Genomic DNA, 27690 nt, shown 5'->3' with positions numbered 1-27690 from the left:
AGGTCCATGCCCAAATGAAGACCATTACAGATGTGTTAACATGCGGTGTATTCCTCCTCAACTCATATGTAATGGAAGAGATGACTGCAGAGATATGTCCGATGAGATAGATTGTAAGATAAATAGATAAACAATTATGTGGTTTTATTTCAATTGTGACACGATCTGGTCCATGGGGGCCAAAGGCGTCAAATTTGAAACTGAGATAAAGGTTAAAACATGGAGTAAATTACAATAAAATACATAAGAAAATAGACATCAAAAAACTTCATAACTTTAGAACCAAGTATGCTGGACCTTTGGTGTTTTCAGTCAATGATAGCCTATTGTATGTATAATGTAATAATTACAGTAACTCATTTTTCAAAAAATGCCTCCTTTGGCACCCCATGGATCGTGTCACAATTGCCCTTGAATGGAATATTTCAACAAAAGTAGTAAAGAAGTGAGAAACGTTTTAGCTATATAAATATTATTATTGTTATAATTGTTTTTTATTATATATTATTATTATTATTATTAGTAGTAGTAGTAGTAGTAGTAGTAGTAGTAGTAGTAGTAGTAGTAGTAGTAGTAGTAGTAGTAGTAGTAGTAGTAGTTGTTGTAGTAGTATTAGTGTTATTATTATTATTATTATTATTATTATTATTATTATTATTATTATTATTATTATTATTATGTATGCATTACTCTACGTCGCCTTTTATAATTTAAAGAATTTCTTTTTATTTATGTATTTAGGCGAACACCTCCGCCCCCTGCCCCTTTGGGGTCTCGCCTTCCGAGCGACTAACATGCTCACCATACCTCAACAAAACACCGATTATCTATAGTAATGGTCTATTTCTACTTATTTTATAAATTGCTCTCCGTACATGGGACCAACGGCGTATCGACCCTTACCTGGAACGGGGTACTCTAATGGGTCAAATAAACAGTTCTAAGTAGCCCGTTGGAAAACTGAAATTCTTAATTCAATCTAATAAAATTGCCAATGAAATCAACTTTTCATATGTTTAAAGATTACATAGCCACAATAACATGCATCTTGTGCTAGCTTAACCTTTCTTTTGTCAATTTAGGTCCAACTACCACAGTTGCTCCGACTACTGCATCACCTTCTACGATATCACCTACCACACGTCAAATGACAACTGCAGGTACGCAGTCCTTTTGAAAGGACCAATGTCTTATTAATAATATGTCTTATTTAGGTGGTACTACTGATAAATTTTGTGACTAATTTTGCATTTTTCTCAAAAAATAACTACACACTGGTAACAAAAGTTATGTATATTATAGGAGAAAGAATGCAGTTACCACGCTGAAATTTCAGTGATTCAAGACAAGTGGTTCATTATATATGTTAAGAAATGAGGTACATTCTAGTGATACCTCTTTGCTTATCATAAATACATACCGCTTGTCTGGAGTCACTGAAAATCCAGTGTAGTAACTGGATTCCTTGACCCTATAATATATAGTGTGTTATTATACAAAAATAGTCACAAATTTATCAAGGGGTATAGTACCACCCTAATATGTACTATATACCTATACTCTTCGCCGATCGCACGGTCATCTCAAAACGAGATTCTATCCGCAAAGTGCGTGTTGCGTGTGCGAACTCTTGTCAAACGCGTGCTTTAATTACCGCGCACGCTTTCCAAAAACCTTCTGGACCATTGCTAGAAAAGTTGAAAAAAAAATTGCGCATGTGTTTGCAGGGAGGACCTAGTTTTGGTAGCAAGATGCGGATCCGTGCAATGAGTGAATTCTCTTTGAACTTTTAGTATAATTTGTATCTCTCTCCCTTTCTGTATTTCTTTTCAGGTCCTTGTGACGAGGGTTATTTTCCTTGTTCACGTGAAGGTCCATGTCTTGAGATGAGCTTTGTCTGCGATTCATTTATAGATTGTCCTGGAACAAAGAAAGATGAAATGGATTGTGAGTCAAATACAGGGTGTCCCAAAAGTTCCTTTACCATTTTGAAATGCTGCATTACTTGCAGAAATTATATTATGATGAACACATTGAATGTTTTAGCAAAGTAGAAACGTGCACAATTATTGTTTTGATACCTAACTTGGTCGGTTTACTTGTCAATTTAGATGTAAAATATAATATAGCCCCATTTCATCACGTATGTGACCGTTCACGGCGAATGAGCCGTAAATTCCTCCCCGGTCAATTTTGTTTTATTTCGTGTTTAAAAATAAACATCATAAACTTAAAAATGGTATATCATTTGACTTCAAACGATATCCAGAAGCGGGGTTATGGTTTGTTAAACGTTGCTCCTTCAACAAAATTATAGCTTTTTACGTTTTTACATGTGTCTCTTTTTCCACATTGCTGCAAATAAATATCAAACAGTCATAATTGGCGTTCATTTAAAATCATCCCCAAGTCAACGAGGTTTAAGAAGGTTCTCTCATTGTTAATTGTTGGTTATGCATACCTAGCAGGCTACTGTCAATAAGTGATCAAACGAAAGTCGCGTGAAAGCGCTTACTGGAACGAAAAGTACCCTTTGTTGTCATACCACCCAAGGGTGTGATTGAGTAGCCGTAAGCACAAAAGGCACACATTAGCCGCTGATGCAGTTCGTTGTCACCCCACTGACTATAGGTGCTTCATTTAAATAAATTGAATGCGCTTGCTGAATGATTACACATCAAGGCTGCCATATCTGCATGTCTAGTACTGTATAATGGTAATAGCTACATATACATGTAACATATAATAAGTATACAGGTATAGGCCTATATAAAAGTTGTTTCACAAATTGACATTTTATTTTATCAAATTTAAGAAGGAGAATGTCATAAACAGTGGCGTACTGAAGGGGGGGGGGCAGCTCTTTTGTGAGAGGTCTTGGGAGGGGATGAGGGAGGAAGAGGTGGAGGAGGGGACATGAAGAATGAGAGGGGCTGGAGGAAGAGAGAAAGAGGGACAAAAAGTATGAGGGGATGGAGAAAGGAAGGGAGATAAGAAGAGGGAGTGATACTTTAGCAAGGAAAGAATAAGTACAGAGAAAGGAAAAGAAAGGAATGACAAATAAATGTAGGCCTTATTATAATTATTATAGAAACTAAACACAGCCCCCCCCCCCACACACACATAGGCCTAACACTAACAGCACTATAGGCAGCCATTCGATGATGTCAATGCCTTTATGCGTTACGTATTTAAAACGCACAGTCAGATGTATTTTACACCTGCCAAGCACAAGTCACCCAATTTCGAAAATTGGACGTTGAATGTACACTCTCATGAATATTGATTGGCAACATTTTCCAATATGTCAGCGCTCAAATCGGACACAATAGAACAATAGACCATTCAGTGCGCTGCATGCAGGTAACTCCGAGGTCATGCATTGAATTGTTTTGAATGAGGAATACTACATGAACCAACTCCTTTGTTAGAAGTCAAACATGACTGAATTGGATAACCTCCATAGGAAAAACTAGCATTGACCACTCGGCTGTATCGATACTTGTGCCCGACCTGGGCTCAATGCGCTGTAGTGACGTCAAGAAATGGTTGAGAATGGCCGCCCCATACCGGGAAATTTAAAGATATTTTAATTTTATATCTTTATAACGGAGAGGTTTTTTTGTACCGTAAATGAACCAGTTATGTTTGTTAATTCATAAACAATGACAATAGGGCAAAACATAACATGACCGACTGATCCCTTTAATTAAAAAGTAGCACAACTAAAACATTAGCGTCACTTAAAAGGACATTTCGTGATCCACAGCCTCATCCCCTTACTTTAAAAGAAAGTTGACATGTTTATACCACTGGAAACCTCTGCCAACGTAATGTAAACGTAAAAAATTCTTGCAGATCAATTTGTTTAGCAAAAATATCGTCAAATTAGAATTTCGTTCTGGTATACCAGAACGAAATTACAACACTGGCCTATGGAGCCGTGTAATACACATCATAATCATGCATAACTCGCGGAATCAACTGACATTTTGGGAATAATCTTTTTTCGTGGATATCTACTGAAAATGTCATAAAACGAGGATGCTAGGATCACGAAATCCTTCTTTAAGATTCTCAATGCTTAGAATTGTGTCATACGTATTTGTATTGCGTGACTGCACATAATATTTGGCCCTTATTTCCATAGTTGGCTAAATTTTTAGTATTTTAATATTTATTGCCAGTTAGTTCCGGGAGTTTGTTTCAACTGAAGGATTAGGATTGGCTATGTTTCATTTCGCAAAATATGAAAATAATTTAATCTATAAATTTTAACCACAAAAATATTTTATTTCTAAGCAATCAGGAGTAGTCGATTCTATGTTGATATAACCATCTAATTCGTATATTCTTCTAAAACTAATGCAGGTCCATGTCCAAACGAAGACGATTTCCGATGTGCTAACACGCGATGTATTACACGTGACCAAGTATGTGACGGGAATGACGATTGCCGTCGCGGGGATAACTCCGATGAAGCAAATTGTAAGATTATTATTAAATATGCTTCAATCGCCACTCATGATAAATATGAACACATTATAAATTTTTATGTTTTTCTACATTTCGTTTCCAGCAAGTTGTACCCTATTCGGAAATTGTACCCAATTTTGTAATAACCAAAAAAAAATTTCTCGTGTATGAAATGTAAACTTGAACTGACATGTTGATGCGTGTTAATCCACTCCCCTGCGGGTCTCAGTACGCGTGCATTATTCTGTACAATTTCACTCCCAACAAAAGATACACATTTATATAAAAAAAAAATTATGGTATTATTTCACTTCACTCGCTATATTTACATTTTTAGGTCCAACCACACCAACGGCTTCAACAAATCCATGTGATCCAGGTGATATTGCCTGTTCACCCGAGGGACCATGCATTGAAGAAAGACAACGATGTGATGCTGCAATAGATTGTAAAGATACGATGACGGATGAATTGAATTGTGAGTATTTGAATTCTCTTTCAGTTGTACTTGTATTCATCATCATCTTCCGACACCGTGCAGAAACCTCCGCTGGAGTATAGACGAATCCAACGAGCCAAGTCATGGCCAGGATTTGGTCGGCCATATTTGGCTCAAGGGCTGATCTGGGCTTTTCCGTGTATAAATAAAATGGAAATGAAACAAATGTTGTTGAAGAGCATCAACACCCCCTGGGCTGAAGTAAAGGTCTGATAACCCCTGTGTACAAAAAGGGCAACAAACTTGACCCAGACAACTACAGAACTATTACCCTCCTGTCAATCCCGGAAAAGTATTCTGTAGGATGGTTCTTAACCAAATACAACAGACTGTAGATCCGAGAGAGTAACAGTGTGGGTTCAGAAGTTCCTGAGGTACCACAGATGCGGTATTTGGTCGTCCACCAAATTGAAGGACCAAATTCAGAGGGACTTGGGAATGTCCCCACATGAAGCAAAGGCACAAGCAACAGAAAGAACTGAATTGAGGAGGCTTTCTCGGCAGGGGGCAAAGGGACACAACGTCTTGCGCAGTTAAGTCAAGTAAGTCAGTCATATAAATGGCATTTACAGGGGCATGTTGCTCGGGCATATTATTATTTAATATATCTTATCTTATCCACAAAGGTACATGTCCAAGGGAAGGTGACTGGCGGTGTGCTAACACTCGATGTATTCCTCCTGACTTCATATGTAATGGGGAAGATAACTGTAAAGACAACTCTGACGAAGAAAATTGTAAGATTTTGTTATATTTAATTTCTATACCATTAGATATTATAGTGCTAGTGCACATGAATTAGAGGGAGCAGCGATTTATGAAACCATGATGGTGGTAGACAAAATATGTACGGTAGGTAGGTTACCAATTGGTACATAGGCTAGATGGGTAGGCTACCAATAGATAGATATTGAACTCTCCGTGAAAGACGTACTTCCTTGGAATTTTTTAGGATCATCTTCGAGAGTGGTGTGAAATCGTCCGATTTACGATTAATAAGAATAGTCTCTTACATACGCTACAGCTCGTAACATTTTTGTTATTGGTAATAATTATAGACATTTGTGCGTTGACGCTAGCAAAACGAGCGGCGTTTCCAGAAATTACTCGTCATTCTCGTTCTCCGAAAGGCGTATATCAGTTGTTATGCAATACTGATTATGTACTTTGAGGTTGGCTATTGAATATGTTCTAGACATTTTGCCATGAATTGATCACTGATTCCATGTGCTAAGGTGTCGTCAATAGAAGTTGGGGTTTTGGCCCTGACTTTAAAATAATTGATATGCTTAATTAATTTAGAGCAGAGAACTAAAACAACGTAGCGCTTAATACACGTATATCATTGACATACTTCTCTGGTTTTATGATTCGTTGACTTGTTGTGATTGTTCCCTGATTTAGGTCCAACAACAGAAGCACTCACAACACCAGAGGAACTATTCACCACTGATTCATCTACGACAATAGAATTGATGACAACTAAGACAGGTAGGTACACAATTAAATAATATATGGCGCCTTCTGATGTATGTTTGCTTAATGTAATGGTTTACTGGTTGCTTATTTACTCTTAAATTCTTTAGATTTGATACTTTTTCTTTGTTTTTAATTTTTTTTCAGATCTCTGTCTAGAAGAATTTTTTGCCTGTTCATATGAGGGTCCATGTATTGAAAAGAGGTTTGAATGTGATGGAGTTCCAGATTGCCCTTTGACAAAGAAAGATGAAATTGACTGTGAGTCAAATTAACAGTTGCGGATGCATTGCCGGGATACATTGATTATAATTTTAAGTTCTAAATTTAACTGTAATATAGCATGATTGTGATTAGGAAACACGTATTAGGAGCAATTCCGAAACGGGTGAAAATCTACTATTATTATTAAAAATAAACAAATAAAATTCGTGATGATGTGATGTACAACTGAACTATACTTCAATCCATACAGGTGCGTGTCCAAAAGAAGGCCATATGCGGTGTGATAACATACGTTGTATTGCTCCTGATCTCATATGTGACGGAGAAAATGATTGTGGCGACAACTCGGATGAAACCAATTGTAAGATTGTTGTACATTTTGTTCAATAATTGCACAAATTTAGTTGCAAAAGTAAATAAAAGTATTTGACAATGCATGTTTATGAATAATAGTGAGACAAAGGGGGTGTTCATGTTAATTTTCATTGGAGCTACATTGAAAAGAGTCCTTTAAATTCCCATGCAACTTTATTAGACAAAGCTTGCTGGTGTGTATTGCTTTGCTTACTCTGGTAAGAAGTGTAAGTTGAAAAAGGCATTTTGAAATAAGTCATGTTAACTTAAACAATAAGATATTTATATTACAATGTACTTTGAAAGTTGAGAAATAGTATGAAGTACAACCATCATATTTATTATGAAAACTACGTATATTCGATCAGTTTTAAATGTTCCATAATACGCTTTGATTAGGCTATATTTTGGTGATATAGTTATTGATTTTAAAAAGAAATGATACACATAATATAATATAATTATATTGATGTAATTCCTCTATTATATAGTAAATAGTGTAAACACTAATTGTTTGCCATGTTTATTATTGTAATAATATGAAGCCTTTTGACACATTTTTATTTCTAAGGTCCAACAACGATGGTCACAACAGAATTGCCGATGACCACTGACTCAGGTAAATAACAAATACTTGTACTGATGTACGTTATGCACCATGTCGTATATGGTTGGTTCTGTAGCGCTGTTCGGTTCCGATGACTCATTTAGTCGATGTAAAAATTGCATCAAGCATAATAATTAACATTTGCATAGTGTTATCGTTTATTCAAATAAAAATGGAAAGCACTTTGTAATGATCAGGGTACGATAGAAAGAATCATCGGTAACTATCAGGCCACCGATAGCACTATAGGTCCTGATAAGATGTCGTGCCTTATGATGCTGTATAGTGCATTGTAATAGTCATCTGACCTTCAAAAGAACACTGTTCCAAATATATACTATTATTATCTATTATTTTCTAGGTCAATGTGAGGACGGTTATTTTGCCTGTTCAGATATTGGACCATGCCTTAAAAACAGATTCAGGTGTGATGAACTTATAGATTGCACAGAGACAGTGGAGGATGAGAGAGACTGTGAGTAAGGTTTTCGGTTGCCAAAATATTAGTAGAAAGCAGTAATTTGGTATGAAGAATAACATGATTGTATCCACACATCGTAAAGATAAGAACTATCTCCCGCAGTATTATATGTTTGCGGAGATAAGAGAAACATCTACAAGAAGTACTGATTTCAGTAACTTACGCACCACTAAACACTTAGCTAGTTCGGAAACTATCTGGGAAAAATAACCTCGTGAGTGCAGTTTAAAACCTGCACCAAATTTACCTGGACTCCTGAGTGGACTTCATTCATTGTTCATTCACAATAGTTTTTAATAGATAATCTGTAGCTAATCTAGACGGTGAAGTAAACTACAATTCACAAACCCTTTATTACCACAACATTTTATGTAAACCTATCACAGGTCCATGCCCAACGGTAGGCGAATTCCGATGTGCTAATATACGATGTATTGATCCTGACCTGATATGTGATGACATCGATGATTGCGGTGATAACTCTGATGAGACCAATTGTAAGACTGCTTACTTTATTTTCCATAAGTTGTAGATAGAAAGTAAACTATTTACATATGTATCAGTAACGGGAAATTAACATGTACAACTGAAAGAAAAAAGTTAGAGTGAAGAGAAAGAAAGGGGCAACTCAAGCACACTCCATTTAAATACGTACATTCTGGGTTGAACTTAATAGTTCCAAAAAGGTATTTAAAATTACTAGTAGTATTTCGTTAATCAAACATTTTTCTTTACAAGCCCAATTGACACTTACTCTATGGAAAGTTTCAAGAGCTAATGTCTGCTCTTTTGCTTGAGTTGTTACTAGTTGACACTAACTTCCTGTTGGTATTGATTGAAGTACCACACTCATCTCCAGAGATCAATCTATCTGGATCCGGAGGCGGGCACCCAATCTATGAACAGAGTTGATGGCACATTCAAATTAAGCCACCTTTATGATGTATTGTTGTCTCTTTGTAGCGCTACTTGGAATCTTTTTGTACCATAGGCCAGTTTGTCACTTTTAAAACTTGACTTTCGTCTATTCAATTGCTTGTAACTTTACTTCTTGAGGTCACATTGGATGCAATGTGGTGTTATAATGTGCAGGATTAAATAGTGCATCTATTAAAAAAACAAATTTACCCCAATATGGTTCAGTTTTGAAATCATGATGTGTCAGGATACTTTTTTGGCGCAGTATATACCATACATATTCAAATCACAGCATTTTTTATGCATAAATTTCATCACAAAATGCTACCAAATGACCTCTACGACAACTTCTTTACTACTAATGACGACATCCATACACACGATACCAGACATTCTAAAGACTTTCACATCCAATTATTTAATACGGTTTTTGCTAGCAACACCATCAAAACACATGGTGCCCTCCTCTGGAATGATCTTGACCAATCCCTTAAACTCACCCCGTCTCCTACAGTATTAAAAAAACCCATTCAAACAAAACCTCATCAATGGATATTTACACAATGATGTTTAAAGTGCTTTCTCCTGCATGATGGATTTACATGCGCTGCTTTAGTTCGCATTTTATGCTTCATTGATTTTTCGGACTTTATGTTGTCTGTCTATGGCATTCATATAATTTGTAACCTTATAAAATATTGAATATTGTATTTAAGCTATAGACTTGTCTGTAACCATCAAATGGGTGCCACAACTCTACACGCTTTGCGTTTCTGTGGCATCCACATCTCTCATACCACATTATTAAAGTATTATTTTTTAATATTAATATTAGTATCTCAATTGTAAATTATTTGGCATTGCATTGTTACTAATGTATTACAAAATGTTTTTTTTTCTATATAAAACTGAACTGAACTGAACTGAGTTTTTTAAGTCTTATGTTGCCTACACACAGTATCCACATAATATTCGTTTTACATTGTACTTTTAATTAGGTCCAACCACAATGATCCCGGAGGCTACAACAGAATCACCCACGACAACAGCGCAAGGTACATAATGTTACAGACTTTATCAAAATGATTGATACCTTTTTTGGTGTTTATTGACAAACATGTTTCTTCAATATGCAAATTGGATCCTCTTGAAATGCCCAGGATTTATGACCTTATTTACATGCATCTATAATGAAGGCCAGCTCCTTTGTTGTATTTTGATTGGTCAGTCTTGTGATGTCTATAATCACTGAAAACTGATGGGAACCAATCATTTATACAGCCTGTATAAGGACCGTACGGTGTCTTTTATGTTTAATTATCACTGGATAAAATACCACGGTTAAAGGGGTAACGGTAACCCTATTGGTTTAGGATATGGATTGTCTTCCAACTAACATATAATATCAAATATTGTCCACTGTATGCATGTATGTGAGACAACGAGAACATTTTCAGCGAAATGTGAATGATTTTGCACAATAATCAAGCCAATACGTTATTGGTTTGCATGAGATACATTCTGGTCTGGCAAAAAGCAAACTAAACCCACCACACCGGGAATTGAATCCGGTATTCTTGCGTGATAGTCTAATGTCGTATCGATTGTGCTATCAACTCCACCGGTTCAATGAGGAAATGTTAAGTATATATCTTAACATATCCAAGCCGAACTTCCGTTCCATGGCGTACGCACAACTCCAATTGTGGTAACAACTAATGCATTTTGCCACGATATCATCGTAAATACATCGATTTCATACTGCAGTTACTGTCCGTTTTCCTATACACAATACACAGTGCTCTCACCATTGACGCGTGACCTCTACAAACAGTGTATGTTATAGGTATATGGGCATTGCCTAGTTAACACTGTGTGAAAAATAACCAGCCAATATTTAAACTATTCTCCAAACTTCTAGCAAATATATTTCTCTAACATGACCTAAAATTACAGCTAGGTTAGATGTTCAGAAGGGTCGCACTTTCGTAGAATATGAGTGAGGGCAAAGCATAGCTAGCTCATAGCTAGCCAACTCCCCGTGTTAATTGAATGGAGATTTGAGCTATATTGGTAACGGACCGCTCCGTTCTGAAGGATGCCACAAAAAACGGTACAAGCTACATTTAAACTATTTTATGAAATTCTAGAAAATATAGTTTTGTAACATGTCCTAAATTTTTAGCTAATTTACGTGTTTGGAGAGGGTCGCACTTTTGTGTTTTAGGAAGGATATGTAAACGACAGATAACACCAAAAATATGAAGAAATTATTTCCAAACCGTGTTAAGTCAACAATCATTATGTTGCTCATTTTCAAGAATGCTGGTTTACAAAAAGCAGGCCATTGTCTCATTTCGTGAACAAAGGTACACATACCATTGTTTCCTTTCGTTTCCTTTATAATCGGTTACCCAACTGAAGCTATAATACCAGCTTTATTGCGATATCGCACATGTAAAACAGACACTTGTGCACAACCAGAGAAGATCCGATTTAATCAGTTGAGCTGTTTCAATGAGTGTTATCTTGGTTTAATAGCTTTTAATGGGGTTTAAGTCCTGCAAAGGTCGAGATGAATTCTACTGTAGACATGACTGCATCATGTAGAGCGTCAAATGTCAGGAAAGTAATGAGACAAATATGCATATGATCTATTATATTATGGTAACAAAAACTCATCTCTGTCTTCATTCCAGATATATGCGAAGCAGGTCACTTTGCCTGTTCACCTGATGGACCATGTATTGAAAACAAATTCATGTGTGATGAGTTCGTAGACTGCAAGATAACAAGTATGGATGAACTTGAATGTGAGTCAAATGTTCTTACCCGTCATCTCCACTCTATACTTGTTACTTAACCCCCTGAGTACTACCTGCTAGTACTGATCTAACATAACCTCTGATTGGTCAATTACGAGATATCTTCGCTTTAATTACCAATCAGAATGGAGCTTTACAAATAATTCATCCCAATTTTTTGTGTGGTGAAATTTTTCTAACAATGTTGCTGATTGGTCCAATTGATAATAAATTTGCCAATCGGTAGGTAGTTCTCATGGGGTTAAATGATTATTTCTAGTTCTACTCCCCATTCCAGGAAAATACAGCACTAATTTTGGGAGATTAGAAAAAACCTGGTATGAACTGTTAAGGGGGTACTACACCCCTGTGGTAAATTTGTGACTATTTTTGCATTTTTCTCAAAAACTAATCACACACTGGTAACAAAAGTTATGTATATTATTGGGGCAAGGAATCCAATTACTACACTGAAATATCAGTGACTCAAGACAAGCGGTTCCGTATATATGATAGGAAATGAGGTACATCCTAGCGGTACCTTATTTCGCATCATAAATAACGAATCGCTTGCCTTGGGTCACTGAAATTCCAGTGTAGTAATTGGATTCCTTGCCCCAATAATATATATAACTTTTTTTACCAGTGTGTGTTTAGTTTTGAGAAAATGCTAAAATAGACACAAATTTATTGAGGGGTGTAGTACCCCCCTTAACACTGTGTCTTGGAATAGTTGTTTTTTTAGGTTTTTGACGTCTTGGCATATTTGTTTAGTTTGATATATTAGCTTTTGCTGAGTGGACTCCCATAAGACATCATTTTAATATAAATATATACTTTACTCGCAATCGTGTAGGTCCATGTCCAGAAGTCGACGATCTCCGGTGTGATAACATACGATGTGTGGCTCTTGATCAGGTGTGTAATGGAGATGACGACTGTGGAGATAACTCAGATGAGAGAAACTGTAAGATGATTGTACACTTTGTTTGAATGTTTCTAGTGAAGAATATTATGAGACCTTAGTTGCTGTACTGTCTGATCAATCTTAAGTGTACCGACATAAGGTTCGTTAAAGCTGTACTGAAGAAGGAATGGTAATCATGGCAATGCTAAACATGAAAAAAATAATAACAATGTTTATATATAATTGATCGTAAAAAATATTGTGAATATCCCAATAGAAAAGTTAAGATAAGGATATATATAATACAGACATATGGGCTGTAACGTTTATGGACTGTAATTCTTTTTGCATAACACAACTGAGAAATTAAATTAAGGATTTTACACTTTATATACTATATATAGGTACGTTAAGTTATATCTGTTTAATTATTTAGGTCCAACCGTACCAATGGTCACGACAGAACCTTCTACCACGCAAGGTAAACCTAAAGAGACTTTCCTGATATTTGATGTAATTTCAGTCCATTACACTACTAACATAATTATTAAACAGCCTGGGGGCTCGGCAAACGGCAACCCCTATAATTTTGTCGGGATCCCACATGTCACAGGCCCCTCGATAATATAAGGTAACATTAATAATTTGAGAAAGAATTCATGCATTTTCAAAGTCTCTATTACAACATAGCAGGAAATTATTTAATTAGCCGTTTTTGCAAATCGTCGATCAAAGATATTATCTGGGTATTTAGGAGTGGGGATGCGGTGAAAGGAAGAGGCTGTGTACTTAAACTGGACTCCAGTTTTTGCATATGAGCGAACTCATTTAGGACACGGATCAAATATTGCAATTTCTTCCTCCCCAAAAAAATGAGATACAGTTTCCCTGCCAGCATTTTTTATCACTTTTGTTTTTGCCTCTTTTAGATTCAGGTCTTTGCAGTCAAGGTTACCTTCCGTGTTCAGCGGAGGGACCATGCATTCTAGAGGAATATTTTTGCGATGCATTTGTGGATTGCAAAGAAACAAAGATGGACGAAATTGAATGTGAGTCAAAAAGCAAGAATTGTTCAAGTTTCTGAAATCAATCTATATGGGGTGTATATATCGATATATGTGTCATTGTCATAAAGTCTCATTTTTTTTTGCGAAATTAGACTTTGATATCTAACATTCCAATAAACACATATAAATAACTCTATTTAGCACCCGATTGAAATCAATGGCCAGTGAAACATAGACTTAACGACATACACCAGGCACAAAAAGAAACTCGTCATTTATAGTCATCCTTGCTGTACAACAACCTGATAATTTTGGATTGTTCTGAAATATAAACTTTGTTAATTGGACTTTGGTTTCTCATTTGACATTCTGTTCGTTTAAATCAAACAAGAATTGACCAAGATATGCGCCTGCGCCCCCAAAGCTTCAAGCCCCAAATCAAAAGTTGCAATTTCAACGATTTTCAATGGGAACGCTTCGTTGTATTGCATACAAGCACCTAGGGCCAATCAGTAAAACACACAATGTAACAGGCACAATCATTAAAATTGCAACTTTTCATTTTGGGGCTTGAGGATTTGGAGGCGCATATCTTGGTCAATTCTTGCTCGAGTTTCACAAACAGAATGTCACATGAGAACGCGAAGTCCAACTAACAAAATGTATATTTCAGAATAATCCAAAATTATCAGGTTTTTGAACAGCAAGGATGACTATAAATGACGAGTTTCTTTTTGTGCCTAGTGTATAATGTCAATGTACCATTATCTCTAAACTCATTTATCTGAGAATGACCAAAATGGAGTTACGTCTTTGTGTCAATGACCCCTCGATATGACAAATGTATCTAAAATATTGTATACTGTCAGTTGCAAAATACTACTTCATCATGTTCATGTTCATTCCAGATAATCTTGTAATGTGTCCAAACTTACTATAACTTATATCATATACAGGTCCGTGTCCACGAGAGACCGATATGCGGTGTCCTAACGCACGTTGTATTCATCCTGAGAAGATATGTGACGGGAAAGATGATTGCATGGACAACTCAGATGAGACAAACTGTAAGATTACTATCTTTTTATGTTTAAAATGAAGACCTGAGAGCAAGAAGGCCGTAAGTCCACGTGGCCCCTCAACATGTATACACTAAAGTTACGTATAGTTTCTTAGGGTTTTATAATATGTTTAATACATGTTCCAGGGTGAGAACATCATGAAAGGTTGTGAAAGATTTGTTTTGGCCCCTGAACATGTATAAAGCATTACCAAACTATACGAAACTATACGCAACTTAAGTGTATACATGTTGAGGGGCCAAGTGGACTTACGGTCTTCTTGCGCTCAGGTGTTTGATTTTCATCGCATTTTATGATATCATTGGATATGGACTACTCTGGAATATGAAAATCGGTCGAGTCTCTAAATCAAAAACAAATCAGCGGAGAAATCAATTGTATAATGTTTTTAACCTGTGTAATCATCTTAAACTATTATTGGTTTATTTTTGTTTGTTTCTTGTTTCTATTTCTAAGGTCCAACCACAATGATAATAGAAACTACAACAGAATCATTCACAACTGAGCCCATGACAACAGAATCATCTAGCACAGTAGAATCAACAACTGAATCAGGTACTTTGATCGTATTCTAATCATGTGATATCTAAAGCGCAGTGATTTATAGTGCGCTACGCAAAGGTACAACGCATAGACGTTGATCCACAGGCCTCAGCACATTTTACAGGTTGTCGCTGACCACTACGGCCCCACATCAATCCATAAACCAATTAACAACAACAATTCAGGGACTTTGCTGCTACAAGAGCGCACACGCTATACATTCCACAAATAATCTTCGCAACCAGGATCAGCTCCCGAGGTTTCGTACGGGTAACAACGAGACATTTAGCAGAAAGTTTCTTGTCCAGGGGAATTTCAAGCTAACTCAATTTTACCACGAGAGCGTACTATGCACCGCCAGGGTTCGAACCCGCAACCTCTAGCACCATAGTCGAACGCCTTATCGATTAAGCTAACTTGACAGCTACCATCTCATTGTTTTATTATTTAAATCAGAGATGCGTTCGCCAAATTCCAAGTGTTTCTACCTAGAACGAGTTTAGAATAAGAAATATTTTAATGCTTATTTATTGCACATGCTACGGAAGCCTGATTGCCTTTTGAAATAGCCGGATGGGAGGGTTCCAGTGAAATATTTTGTGTAAAATCTAAAGCATCCAATGCATAAAAGAATATATGAATATTAACTGCATGTCATATATAACGATTCTTGATACGCATTCGTGGTACAGTTGATGTCATTTTGGAGACAGAGTATTTTATTTTAATTTTATATCCGCCAGAATATTTTTTTTCAATTTAGTGAAAATGAAGATCGAAAAAATGGTGAATGATCTATGTACAAATTACATAAGACCCCGTCAAAGATTACTGTTATGTTCTATAGTAATCTAATCTTAAATTTATGGGTCTAACGTTGACTTTTTATATAAATGGAACCCCAGAATGTCTAGAATAGAAAGAAAAATGGTAGGCTCTATAGACCTATCAACGTGCTGCCCGTGAATTAAAATCGACATGATCGATGTAGAAACACGCAATTATCAACAATTTAGCGTTGTGATACACATTAATGTTTTTAAGCAGATAAAATTCCAAAATATGGTACGTTTTATGTCTTTGCTTGTCACGCGGTATTTGAATGTTCAATTGTCAAGATGGCTTAGGTGGGCGAATGGTCTAAGGCGCTAGAATTCCGTATCCATAATAGCGGCTACCTGCGGCCGGGTCTGCGTCATGAGTTCAAACTCAATTTCCCTTTTTTTTCATTTTAGAGAAGTGGGGCTGGGCGAGTTTATATATGGCGTAGAGAGGAGTCCTGTGTATTTAAATATATTTTTTTCAGACACCCCGACATTTCATTTGTTTTTCTTTTCTTTCAGATGGATGTGATGCAGATGAATTTGCCTGTTCATTTGGAGAATGTATTGACAAATACCTTGTTTGTGATTCATTAATAGATTGCATGGAAACGTTGAAAGATGAAATGGATTGTGAGTTTAATTTCAGGTTCTAAAATAGCGCTTATATTACCTGCCGATCTAACATTGCTTCTGATTGGTCAATTTCATGATGTTTTCACTTTAATCACCAATCAGAATGGAGCTTTGCAAATAATTCACCCCAATTTTTTGCGTGGTGAAATTTTTCTAACAATGATGCTGCTTGGTCCGATTGATAATGAAACTTCTTTTTGGCCAATCGGCAGGTAGTTCTCAAGGGGTTTAGGCGAGGCGAGGCGTCTAATCAAAACCCCAATGTATCGAGGAAACCGCAATCAATCCTCAATTGCGTTGGGGAAATTATTAAAAATGATCAGGATATCAGAAGACAATTTTACTCGAAGTTATCATTTGAGATCATCAAATATTTCGAAATTTGACCATACTTTGATCACCAAGTCCTCAATCGACCAATTCTCGCCAGAATGCGAAGTAATTATCCTGCATAAACCGTTTGAGTGCATCAGATATAATAAAACAATGGACAATTAATTGCTGCAATGATGTTTTAATTCGAAAATTTGAGAAAAAAATATCATCAATTAAAAAACGCTGTCACTTCGGTGACTTGTTAACTACCACTCTCAGAGTGCAGCTAGCTTAACTTATACCAATGGTATTGATAATCGATTGCCCTTTCAAGTATATAACGCAACTATATATTATCAATACGTCAAAAATTATAATTAGTGTCACGCGGTAGCATGACCAGCAAGTTTTAAAAACCCGACTGATAAAGAAGAATAAACAGATGCACCGCGAGACTATATTTACACGGAACAAAACGATATTGTTCTATGATATTTTTTGTGGGGTACAAAATATATCTAAAACCATGCTAAATCTTATTTACTGTCCAAAGTGTCATATTTTAATAACTCATTATTTCAAAAAGATTTCACCAATCTTACAGTCAATCCGATTTTTTCATAATAAACAAACATTCTTGCTTTATTTCACGCGGTATTTCATAGCCAAAATTAGTGGCAAATCATAGCTAATCATACTGATATCTACAATCTTTCGACACTGCTACAGCCATACATGGCTGTCACTGTTGCACTACTTTTTCAGATTCACTTTCAAATATACGCTAGCATTTTCCTGGATACCCTACATACAAATTCTGGATCCCATTCGCCAACAAATCAAGTTTTTCACAATTATTTTATTATTTCCGGACCACAGCATACATTCATATTAATAAATACTCCACTTTCACACCTCGTTATATCGGGACGTTCCTGTGGCGAAGCGGTTAAGACCATGGACTTCTAATCCATTTATGAATTTTTGCTCAAGTTCGAAACTTCCCACCACTTTTTTTTAAATGTTTTATTAACCAATTTATTGTCATAAATCAAGAATAACACCATTTCGAATATCCATCCCTATTGTGATATTATATCAGTAGTATTTTTTTCATCGAACAAACATGTTTGATTTGTTATTCACATTTAGGCCTAGGGCCTACTTTCACCATCCAGATGCTTTCACCATGCCTGACTACCATGACATCTTCGTCATTTAAAACAGATTTTCCGTAGCTCTGTTCACAGCTCAGACTGAAATTATATTTGGAATAAATATTATAAATTGTCACAAATTAAAATCACAAACCGCGAAAGATCGCCAACAACTGCCGCAGAATATTGATATTGAGAACCACAAACCGCGAAATTTGGATATCCAACTAGATTGCCCCGTAAGGCTACAAATAATCATAACACCACGGAATATGGATACCCAACAAGCTTAAACTATAAATTAAGCTCCCGATAGAGGGCAGGGTTTAAAGAGAAATTAAAATCACAAACCGCGAAAGACCGCCGACAACCATCGCTTAATAGGGATATCCAACTAGATTGCCCCGCAGTGATACAAAGAACCACAAACCACGAAATTTGGATATCCAACCAGATTGCCCGCAGGCCTATCGATTATAAAGAACCACAAACCGCAAAATATGGATATCTAACAAATTAAGACTTCAAACGCAAAAGATCGCCAACAACTGCCGCTCAATATTGATCTCCAACTAGAACCACAAACCGCGAAAACTATTGCCCCCACAGTGCTTCAAAGAACCACAAACCACGAAATATGGATATCCAACAAGCTTAAACTATAAATTAGCTCCCGATAGAAGGCAGGGCTTGATGAGGGAAATTAAAACCACAAACCACGAAAGATCGCTGATAACCGCCGCTTAATAGGGACATCCAACTAAATTGCCCCGCAGGGCTACAAAGAACCACAAACCGCGAAATGTAGATATCCAACTAGATTGCCCGCAGGCCTATCGAATAAAAAGAACCACAAAACCGCGAAATATGGATACCCAACAAATTAAGACCACAAACCGCGAAAGATCAACAACAACAGCTGTCGCTCAATATTGATATCCAACACACCACGAAATATGGATATCCAACAAGCTTAAACTATAAATTAGCTCCCGATAGATGGCAAGGCTTGATGAAAGCCACAAACCACGAAAGACCGTCGACAACCGACGCTTAATAGGAATATCCAACTAGGTTGCCCCGAAGAGCTACAAAGAACCACAAACCGCGAAATTCGGATAGCCAAGTAGATTGCCCCGCAGGGCTACAAAGAACCACAAACATTAAAACACGATTATCTTGCCTTGTCGGGGCATTTAGACGCTTATGCGCATTTACCAGTTCCGACTTGAAGTAGGCCTAAATCGGACTTACTCTCTGTGTCTCTCTGGCATTGTCAATATTGGGTGTGTTGTTCATATTTACATTTTCTTTACATATTTACGTTGCCTTGAATAATTAAAGTATATTAAAATGTATATTGATCATTGTGTACGCCTCTTAACATTACAGTCACGCATGACGAGCAAATAAAAAAAATAAACGACTGATAAAGTTTTGTTTAATTATTTATTGTCATGAATCAAGAATAGCAACTTCAAACATCTATTTTTCGTTTTATTCGTTTTATGGAGCACTTCGTAACCTGATGACTTCCCAAGCTTGGAGCTGCTTGGCTACATTCATAAAAAAAAAAGAAATCTACCAAAAGACGGAGAAGGATATTGGCTTACCATGCAAGAACAAGATAATAACTTTTCAGGTCGTGCCAGAAAGCCTTCAAATTAATATCGCATCTACACATTAAAGATACATAACACTTCTGGAAATGTTTTGGATTTATATCAATATGATAAAGTTTAAATCAGTACCTTTTACAAATGTGGGACCAAGTTTCAAAAGTGAGCCGAGGTGGGTTTTTTAAACTTGTTGATTTCTTAACGTTGTCAACGTTTTTTTTGGTAGATATGTTATATATGATCCATTGTTCGCTAATCAAGAAAAAGTCATGCGAAATACGAATGTAACAAACAGACCAATCAATGCTTGGCACTTTGTCAAATTCACTATGTTATGTTTTAAAAGGGCATTTCGTGATCCACAGCATCATCCCCACTTTTCTCAAAAATAATTGAGATTTTTATACCACTGGAAAATTCTGGCTACATAATGTTTAATTTGTTTATTTACAAAACATTTCTTGCAGATTAATTCATTTAGCAACAATATCGTGACATTTGAATTACGTTCTGGTACACCAACTGAAATTTTGCGAATAAGCCTTTTTAGTGGATATCTACTGAAAAATATCATAAAAAGAGGATGCTAAGATCACGTAATACTCATGTAAATCATCACATGCAATGTAAAATAATGCTTATTTTATAAATCTAGGTCCATGTCTACGAGTAGGTGACGTCCGATGTGATAACTTAAGGTGTATTGATCCTGTACTGCTATGCGATGGTGTGGATAATTGTGGCGACAACTCCGATGAGGCAAATTGTAAGTTGGTTTTATAGTAGGTCCTGTGTCACAAACTGGGGTACTTTTGTGCTACATAGTATAAATGAAATGTTTCAAACATTTTACCTACAAGTCTCATTTGAAGTGGTTCATCCTCCTGAGCATTTTGACATATATATTTTTTTTAAATGAGAAAGTGCGGGCAAAAACAATCACAAAGTAGGTGGGATTTAACCCCACATATTTTTTGCCACTTTACAATCATTCTGACCTTCTGTATTTATATACTTGGTTTAGATGTCTGGGAGTTATTTAGACATTTTTTTACTAGATTCAAATTTTTAATGGGGGTTTTAGATCAAATTTACGATATGAATCCCTCCCCCTAATCCACCTCCCCCTCATCCACAACCACCCTTGGCACATGTTATGCCAAACGCCATAAGAAAATAATTAAAAATTATTTTAAAACAGGATAAAAACATGAGTAATGTAGAATAAATTAGCCTCAATTTAAGACTTAATTGAATATCCTAAGTGATGGAATACTCAAGCGACAGTGTTTTGAAATCCAAGCTGCACATCAAAATGTAACAACACCACCTTTTTGGGTACCCTAGTATATGACGCAGGGTCATTATTGCTTTATTTATTACATATCACTTGACACTTTTTGACGAATATTTATTTTGATAATGAAATCAAAATATTTTTCACAAAGCCCGACTGAATCTGCGATAATGCCTTGTAGAGAGTGAAAAATAAATCTGTAGAGAGTGAAAAATAAACGAGTGGAGAAATATAGCTTTAACATTATTATGATGAATTAAAATGATATCGTGCATTTATAGATTATTCTTCTCCTTTATATCTTCTTCTTCTTCTTCTTCTTCATATTCTTCTTCTTCCTCTTCTCTATCTTCTTCTTTTTTTTATCTAACTTCTTCTTCTTCTTCTGTTTCTTTTTCTTCATTGCTGTAAAGACGACTCTTTAGATGCCTTTTCTAATAACGGAAATTTATACTCTTATTTCTTTTCACTACAGGTCCGGTAGCAAGTAAGTTACTATTCCAAACTTTCTGATGAGACCTGAAAGTCACATACAGATAATATTCTGTACAAAATAGTTTGCTTTGGAGAACAAAGCAAAGGTTCGATGACGTAGGGAGGTAAATCGGGATAATATACTGGGTGTGCATTTTAATTTACTTTCCACTTTAAATGGACCCTTTATGTATTTTTATCTATCTCCTCAAGAAATTGGATCTTTGGTGATATTTTCCCAAACTGGGACCCATTGCAGGCAGTACGAAAGTATATAGTTCACGTGAGACTGAACAAATGTAGTATTATCAACTTGAAGAACTAAAAATTAAACTTCTCACAATTAACTGCGGCCCTTGTTCAATTCCGCGCGTTGCCACATAGGAGTTTGGTTGCCGATCCATGTTAAAAAAAAAGCGCAAGTGATTTATAGTGCGCTACGCACAGGCACAACGCCTAGACGTTGATCCACAAGCCTCAGCACACTTTACAGGTTGACGCTGACCACTACGGCCCCACATCATTCCACAAACCATTAAACAACAAATCAGGGACTTTGCTGCTTCAAGAGCGCACACCCTATACATTCCACAAATATCCATCGCAACCAGGATCAGCTCCCCGAGTTTCGTAAGGGTTACAACGAGACAAATTAGCAGTGAGTTCCTTGTCCAGGGGAATTTCAATCTAACTCAAATTTTCCACGTGAGCGTAGGCCCTACTAGGCACCACCAGGGTTCGAACCCGCAACCTCTCGCACCACAGTCGAACGCTTTATCGATTGAGGTAACTTGACTGGTGTTCGTCATCGCATGTTTTTTTTTCAGGTGCTCTGATTTTCCCCCTACTTCTAAAATCGGTTGACATCCCTTTTATGATTTCAGTAGCCTCTGATCACTATTGGGCTAGAAAATGTTATGATAAGCATTCGTGTACGAGTGACTTATTTTAAAAAGTGGAATTTATAAGTTATGGACCCTATATCATTCAGGTATTCAGTTGGTGGCTACTTAAATATTCCTCACTTCCAGGGTGAAAGACATGCATCGTTTTGTTTTTCATCACAGATCCATGTGAAACAGGTTTCTTTCCCTGCTCAGCTGATGGACCATGCATTGATATGGATCGTGTTTGTGATGTGTACCCGGATTGCGAACAGACATATAGGGATGAAATAGGATGTGAGTCAAATTTTGTTAAAGCCTTAAGGGATCTAAAATGAGCGTTTATTGCGTTTCGACAGTATTTTTTGTGGGACATGAGAGCACCTCAGACCTATCGAATTGCTTTCTGAATACGAAGCATGTCTTTCTGATATCAAATAATTTTCATTTTTTGAAAATTACAATATAATACAAATTTTATGACAAATTATAAAAAATTGATATTTTTCAAATTTTTAATATATAACAGTCCTCGAAGTAAATTATATAAATCTAATGATATATTCTTAAAGTGTATGTAGCAGGAAGGAAAAGCCGACGGTCAATTGAAAATGTTGACCTTTCATATTGAAGATATGGATTTTTTCCCAAAAAGACCTAATCTTTTTTTGGTGTTTTGGAAAAAAAATCCATATCTTCAATACGAAAGGTCAAAATTTTTAATTGATCGTCGGCTTTTCATCCCACCTACATACACTTTAAGTATAAATCATCAGATTTATAAAGTTTACTTCAAGTACTGTTAAATATCAAAAATATCAATTTTTAATGATTTGCCATAAAATGTGTATTAAATTGCGAATTTCAAAAATCAAAATTATTTGATATCAGAATGACATTCTTCGTATTCAGAATGCAATTCGATATGTCTGATGTGCTCTAATGTCCCAAAATAAATACTGTCCAAACGTTCATACCCCAGCCCTTAATGTACGATCTTTATAAATTGTTAGATGTTTCTTTTTTCTTCCAAAATGATAATATGCAATCATTATGAAAGTTCCCAATGCATTTGAAATTTGTAAAGAAACAACATCATAAACTTCACCTCTATCACTCGAAATATCTTGCACTTTTTTAATTTGGACGGCGAGTGCGGCCTCAGAGTTAATCCCATACGCAGCCAGTTTCGTTACGCTACCTCTACATGTGGAGGGAGCGTAACCAAACTGGCTTCGTAGGAGACTACGATTTGCGACATATTATCATAATCTGAAAATTATGATAATATGTCGGACAGTTTGTTCATAGATTTAAGTTGGAACATGTGTAAGTATTACAAATATGCAAAAACATCGGTTTTGACAAAATAAAGGTATATTCTGAAAAAAAATCGTACATTAAGGCTTTAAAATAATAAATGCCTAATTCCAGACAATTGAGAAATGTGATCCAACAAATTCAAGAGCATCCTCTGGAATGGAGTAAAATTCCATTTGAATGAATACAGCAGCCAACAGCATGTACTCGATTCGACCGAGATCGTTGCGCGTATTTCATAATACAACCCGCACGACATCGGATACAATAATGAAAATAATAACCAATCACGATTGAGTTGGCATGGTTGGATTCATTAACGCGGACGTTCATCACACAATGTACGCTTATGCCGTTTGGTAGCTTTGTTCATTCAAATTAAATGTTTTACTACATGTATAGTAACATATAATATTGGCCTTTAATTTCGTGTAACAGATATGCCCAGATTATAATATTTTTACATTTTAGGCATAACAGTTATATCGATATGTAGTCATTTTTAATGCGTCATTCCATTTCGATTGAAACACTTAAATTCAGGACCCTATGGGTCGTTTTCTCGAAGCATGGATAGTGGCCAGGCTTCCTAAGCCTTCAAGCTTAAGCCCAATTTGTCATGTAAACCAGTGCTTACAATTTCACATTGTACATCACCTAGAAAGAAAAATCAGGAAAATTGATCCACATTGGTAGGGCTATTCTGGTTGTTTAGGAAGCATGACTACTAGCCACGCTTCGAGAAATCGGACCAATTGTATCGTGTAGTAACACACTGCTTATAACTTTGCTCAAATTATTATAGGTCCATGTCCAAACGAAGGCGAATTCCGCTGTGATAACCTAAGGTGTATTGATCCTGACCTGGAATGCAATGGCGACGATGATTGTCGTGACAATTCCGACGAGGCCGATTGTAAGATAATTAGAGGTTTACAATATAAATTACTCATAATAATAGCGACGATGTTGATTATAATTTTCATAATTTGTGATTATGATGTTTCTTTAACGTATTGTGCCGATTTTTCAATGCGCTATATAAATGCTGTTTTATTATTATTATTATTATTATTATTATTATTATTATTATTATTATTATTATTATTATTTATTATTATTATTATTATTATTATTATTATTATTATTATTATTATTATTATTATTATTATTATTATTATTATTATTATTATTATAACGTGATGACACAGGGTGTCCTTGAAAGAACCGAAATTGGGGTATTTTGACGCCACAAGTAATCATAGACTGGTGTGTTTGAGGAATAAATCAGCTATCACATACTTTTTTGAATTTTGACACTTGATCGTGAAATATAAGAATTTTACGAAGCTCCCTCATTTTAAAACTTTTCCACGGATTCGAATTTTAATCGATGCTCTGTATTCGGAGTGCTAATCACTGCGCATAATCAACGCATGAGGTGTCTACTGTTATGATGACGATAATGAACTGATATAACAGTAAAACGGGCTGAAAATGAGGCCCGGAAATGAGGTAGCTTCGTAAAATTCTTGTATTTAAAAAACGGAGCGATCAATTCATGTAATCACGGTAATATTAATAAGCATGTAATAGCTGATACATTCCTCAACTACATTGGTTATTTAGTCATGTTTGGTTTATGCGTTAAAACACTAAGCAAATTCAGTGTCTGAAGATACAGTTCTTTCAGGTACACCATGTAGCGATGACGATGATGGTGATTATTATTTATCTGGCTCACTTTGTCTTCTTTTTTGCTCTGCAGGTCCGTGAACTAAATAACAACATTGGAACCATATAATAATAGCTGCTTATAACATGCAGTCAATTGGCATATATATACAATAAGACATAACAGAACATGGCAGTATCCATTATAGTATACCGCAGCTTATAATCTATGCTTAACAAAAATACCGACTCGAGTGTATTCTCACTAATTTAAAATTGATAGAGTGATAAAAATACACATACAAAATTGATAAACTAACTGACAGTGGAAATATTTCCGTTGTTTAACGTTTTGAAGCTATTAATATTGAGGCCTCGCTAAAAAGTTTTCATTTGTGCAAGAAATCTGATCAAAAATCACACTGAAGGTTTTGGCGCTATGAATTTGAATGTGATTAATTTTATAATCGCCAGTTAAGGTCTTCTTAAAAGTAAATTTTAAACAAAAGATAATTATACTCGGGTCAGTATAATGTTTTTTAATTGGAAGGAGGTACCCTGCACCCTAAGAAATCAATTAATCGATGTTTCTAGATCAATAAACAATGAGGGTTCAAATTTCCACATTGCTTAGATTTGTTGAAAGCACATCTAAGTATTTCTCTGGAAAATTCAGGAAAAAGTATAGTTTAACCTATCTGCTATGTATGGCTCTCGTGTTATGAACAAAGAGGTTAACTGTCACATTTTGGTGCTCCCTAGAGGTCAAAACCTAAAATTACTCGGATTTTCATAATTAATAGCAAAAACCAATTCAAATTTAGACAGGTTTGCACCATCTAAGCAGCTAAGTTGTCTCGGCCCCTCATTAACGCTCATTGTATCTGAAGTTGATCACGACCTGCTTTACGAGACGAACGATTTCAGATTACTAGTGTATTAAAATCTGAGCTTTTTGAGGTTTTGACCCCTATTTTGAACCCTGCTTTACAGGTTGACTAAGGCACCAGTAACAAACTAGTTCGATCTTTCGATCGACTATCGATGCTTGGGCGATCCTTATTATTTATTAAATCAAACAAAAAATTTACTATTGTTGATTGTAATAATATAGTAATTTTTGCCTGTAGCGATATTGACCTATATAAATTAAGCGTTAATTGATTAATTAGTGATAGTTCATTAATAACAAGCATTGACGCAGCATCGACGGTCGATCCAAAGATCGAACAAATTTGTTTCTGGTACCTAAGTTGAATTCAGAAGAGTGCATGATAAGTACCCCCTACTTCCAATTAAAACAAAGTAAAGCCTGCATAAACATACCTACTCATAAATTGTATATTATATTCAACTTATCCTTAATGTTAACAACTTTGCAGGGATCATTGACATTTACTGAATTCGTTGATTTTCTGTTTACAACATTAAACTATGTTCGTGACAATAAGAACTCGAAAATATGAAATTTTAGCCCACAGCAAAGTCTAGGGACTTATATATTATTTCTAAACAAATATAATACCTGTATGTGTAATTTTGGCTAAAATATAGGTTATTTTTTGTTGTTAAAACATGCGATTTACAAAAAAAAAATCCTTAATTTTATTTTATGTCTCTATACTTATGAAAAACTATCTCAAATAACTGTATTCTTTTCTGGTTTTTATGTATATTTTTTGGGGCAATAAAAGTGGATTAATTAATAAATTACGTTATCATGGGCAATAATAGGATTTATCGGCTCATTTCATTCTTCCAAAATATATTGTTTTATATACTTATACATACATGGGTGAAGTACATTTCTACCAAACAGGCTCACTGGACTTTATTACAATGTTTTTGTATGGCTTTGTTCTCTTCGTTTTGTTTAGCCTTTAAGACATATTCTTAAACACTTGAGAACGTTCCTGCAATCTTATTGGTTCTTACCCAGCTTTACCCGTGTGATATGACACGATATCACACGGGTCAGCGAGTGTGCGTCGACGCGATACGCGTACTCGCTATTTGGACCAATCGGAGGCGCACAGCAACAACGAGACTGATCGATTTTAAGCCCTAGGTAATTCCTTGCAAAATGTAGGATTTAATTTGATTAAAACTTTTTT

General features: G+C 35.7%; 2 protein-coding genes across 2 annotated transcripts in view; both read left to right on the top strand.

Moving 5' to 3' along the window:
* Positions 1 to 25678, top strand: part of LOC140163300 (uncharacterized) — a 113201-nt gene extending 87523 nt beyond the window's left edge. Inside the window, exons 21-22 of the mRNA XM_072186699.1 lie at positions 24708 to 24818; positions 25671 to 25678. Coding sequence (XP_072042800.1) covers positions 24708 to 24818; positions 25671 to 25678 — 119 coding nt within the window. The remainder of the gene's footprint in view (positions 1 to 24707; positions 24819 to 25670) is intronic.
* On the top strand, positions 1089 to 21781 carry LOC140162080 (uncharacterized). The gene is made up of 21 exons (XM_072185370.1): positions 1089 to 1160; positions 1834 to 1947; positions 4372 to 4488; positions 4814 to 4954; positions 5602 to 5712; positions 6380 to 6466; positions 6599 to 6712; positions 6927 to 7037; positions 7602 to 7649; positions 7999 to 8112; positions 8505 to 8615; positions 10035 to 10091; positions 11736 to 11849; positions 12697 to 12807; positions 13184 to 13228; positions 13677 to 13796; positions 14711 to 14821; positions 15293 to 15391; positions 16723 to 16833; positions 20583 to 20693; positions 21700 to 21781. Exons 1-21 carry the CDS (start codon positions 1148 to 1150, stop codon positions 21735 to 21737), a joined length of 1998 nt encoding a protein of 665 aa, XP_072041471.1. The 5' UTR covers positions 1089 to 1147; the 3' UTR covers positions 21738 to 21781.
* Positions 25679 to 27690: the final 2012 nt, after the last annotated feature.

The sequence above is a fragment of the Amphiura filiformis genome, chromosome 10, assembly GCF_039555335.1.
Source record: "Amphiura filiformis chromosome 10, Afil_fr2py, whole genome shotgun sequence".
Taxonomy (NCBI): domain Eukaryota; kingdom Metazoa; phylum Echinodermata; class Ophiuroidea; order Amphilepidida; family Amphiuridae; genus Amphiura; species Amphiura filiformis.
The sequence above is the reverse complement of the archived record's forward strand: the minus strand, read 5'-3'. Positions and strand labels throughout refer to the sequence as shown.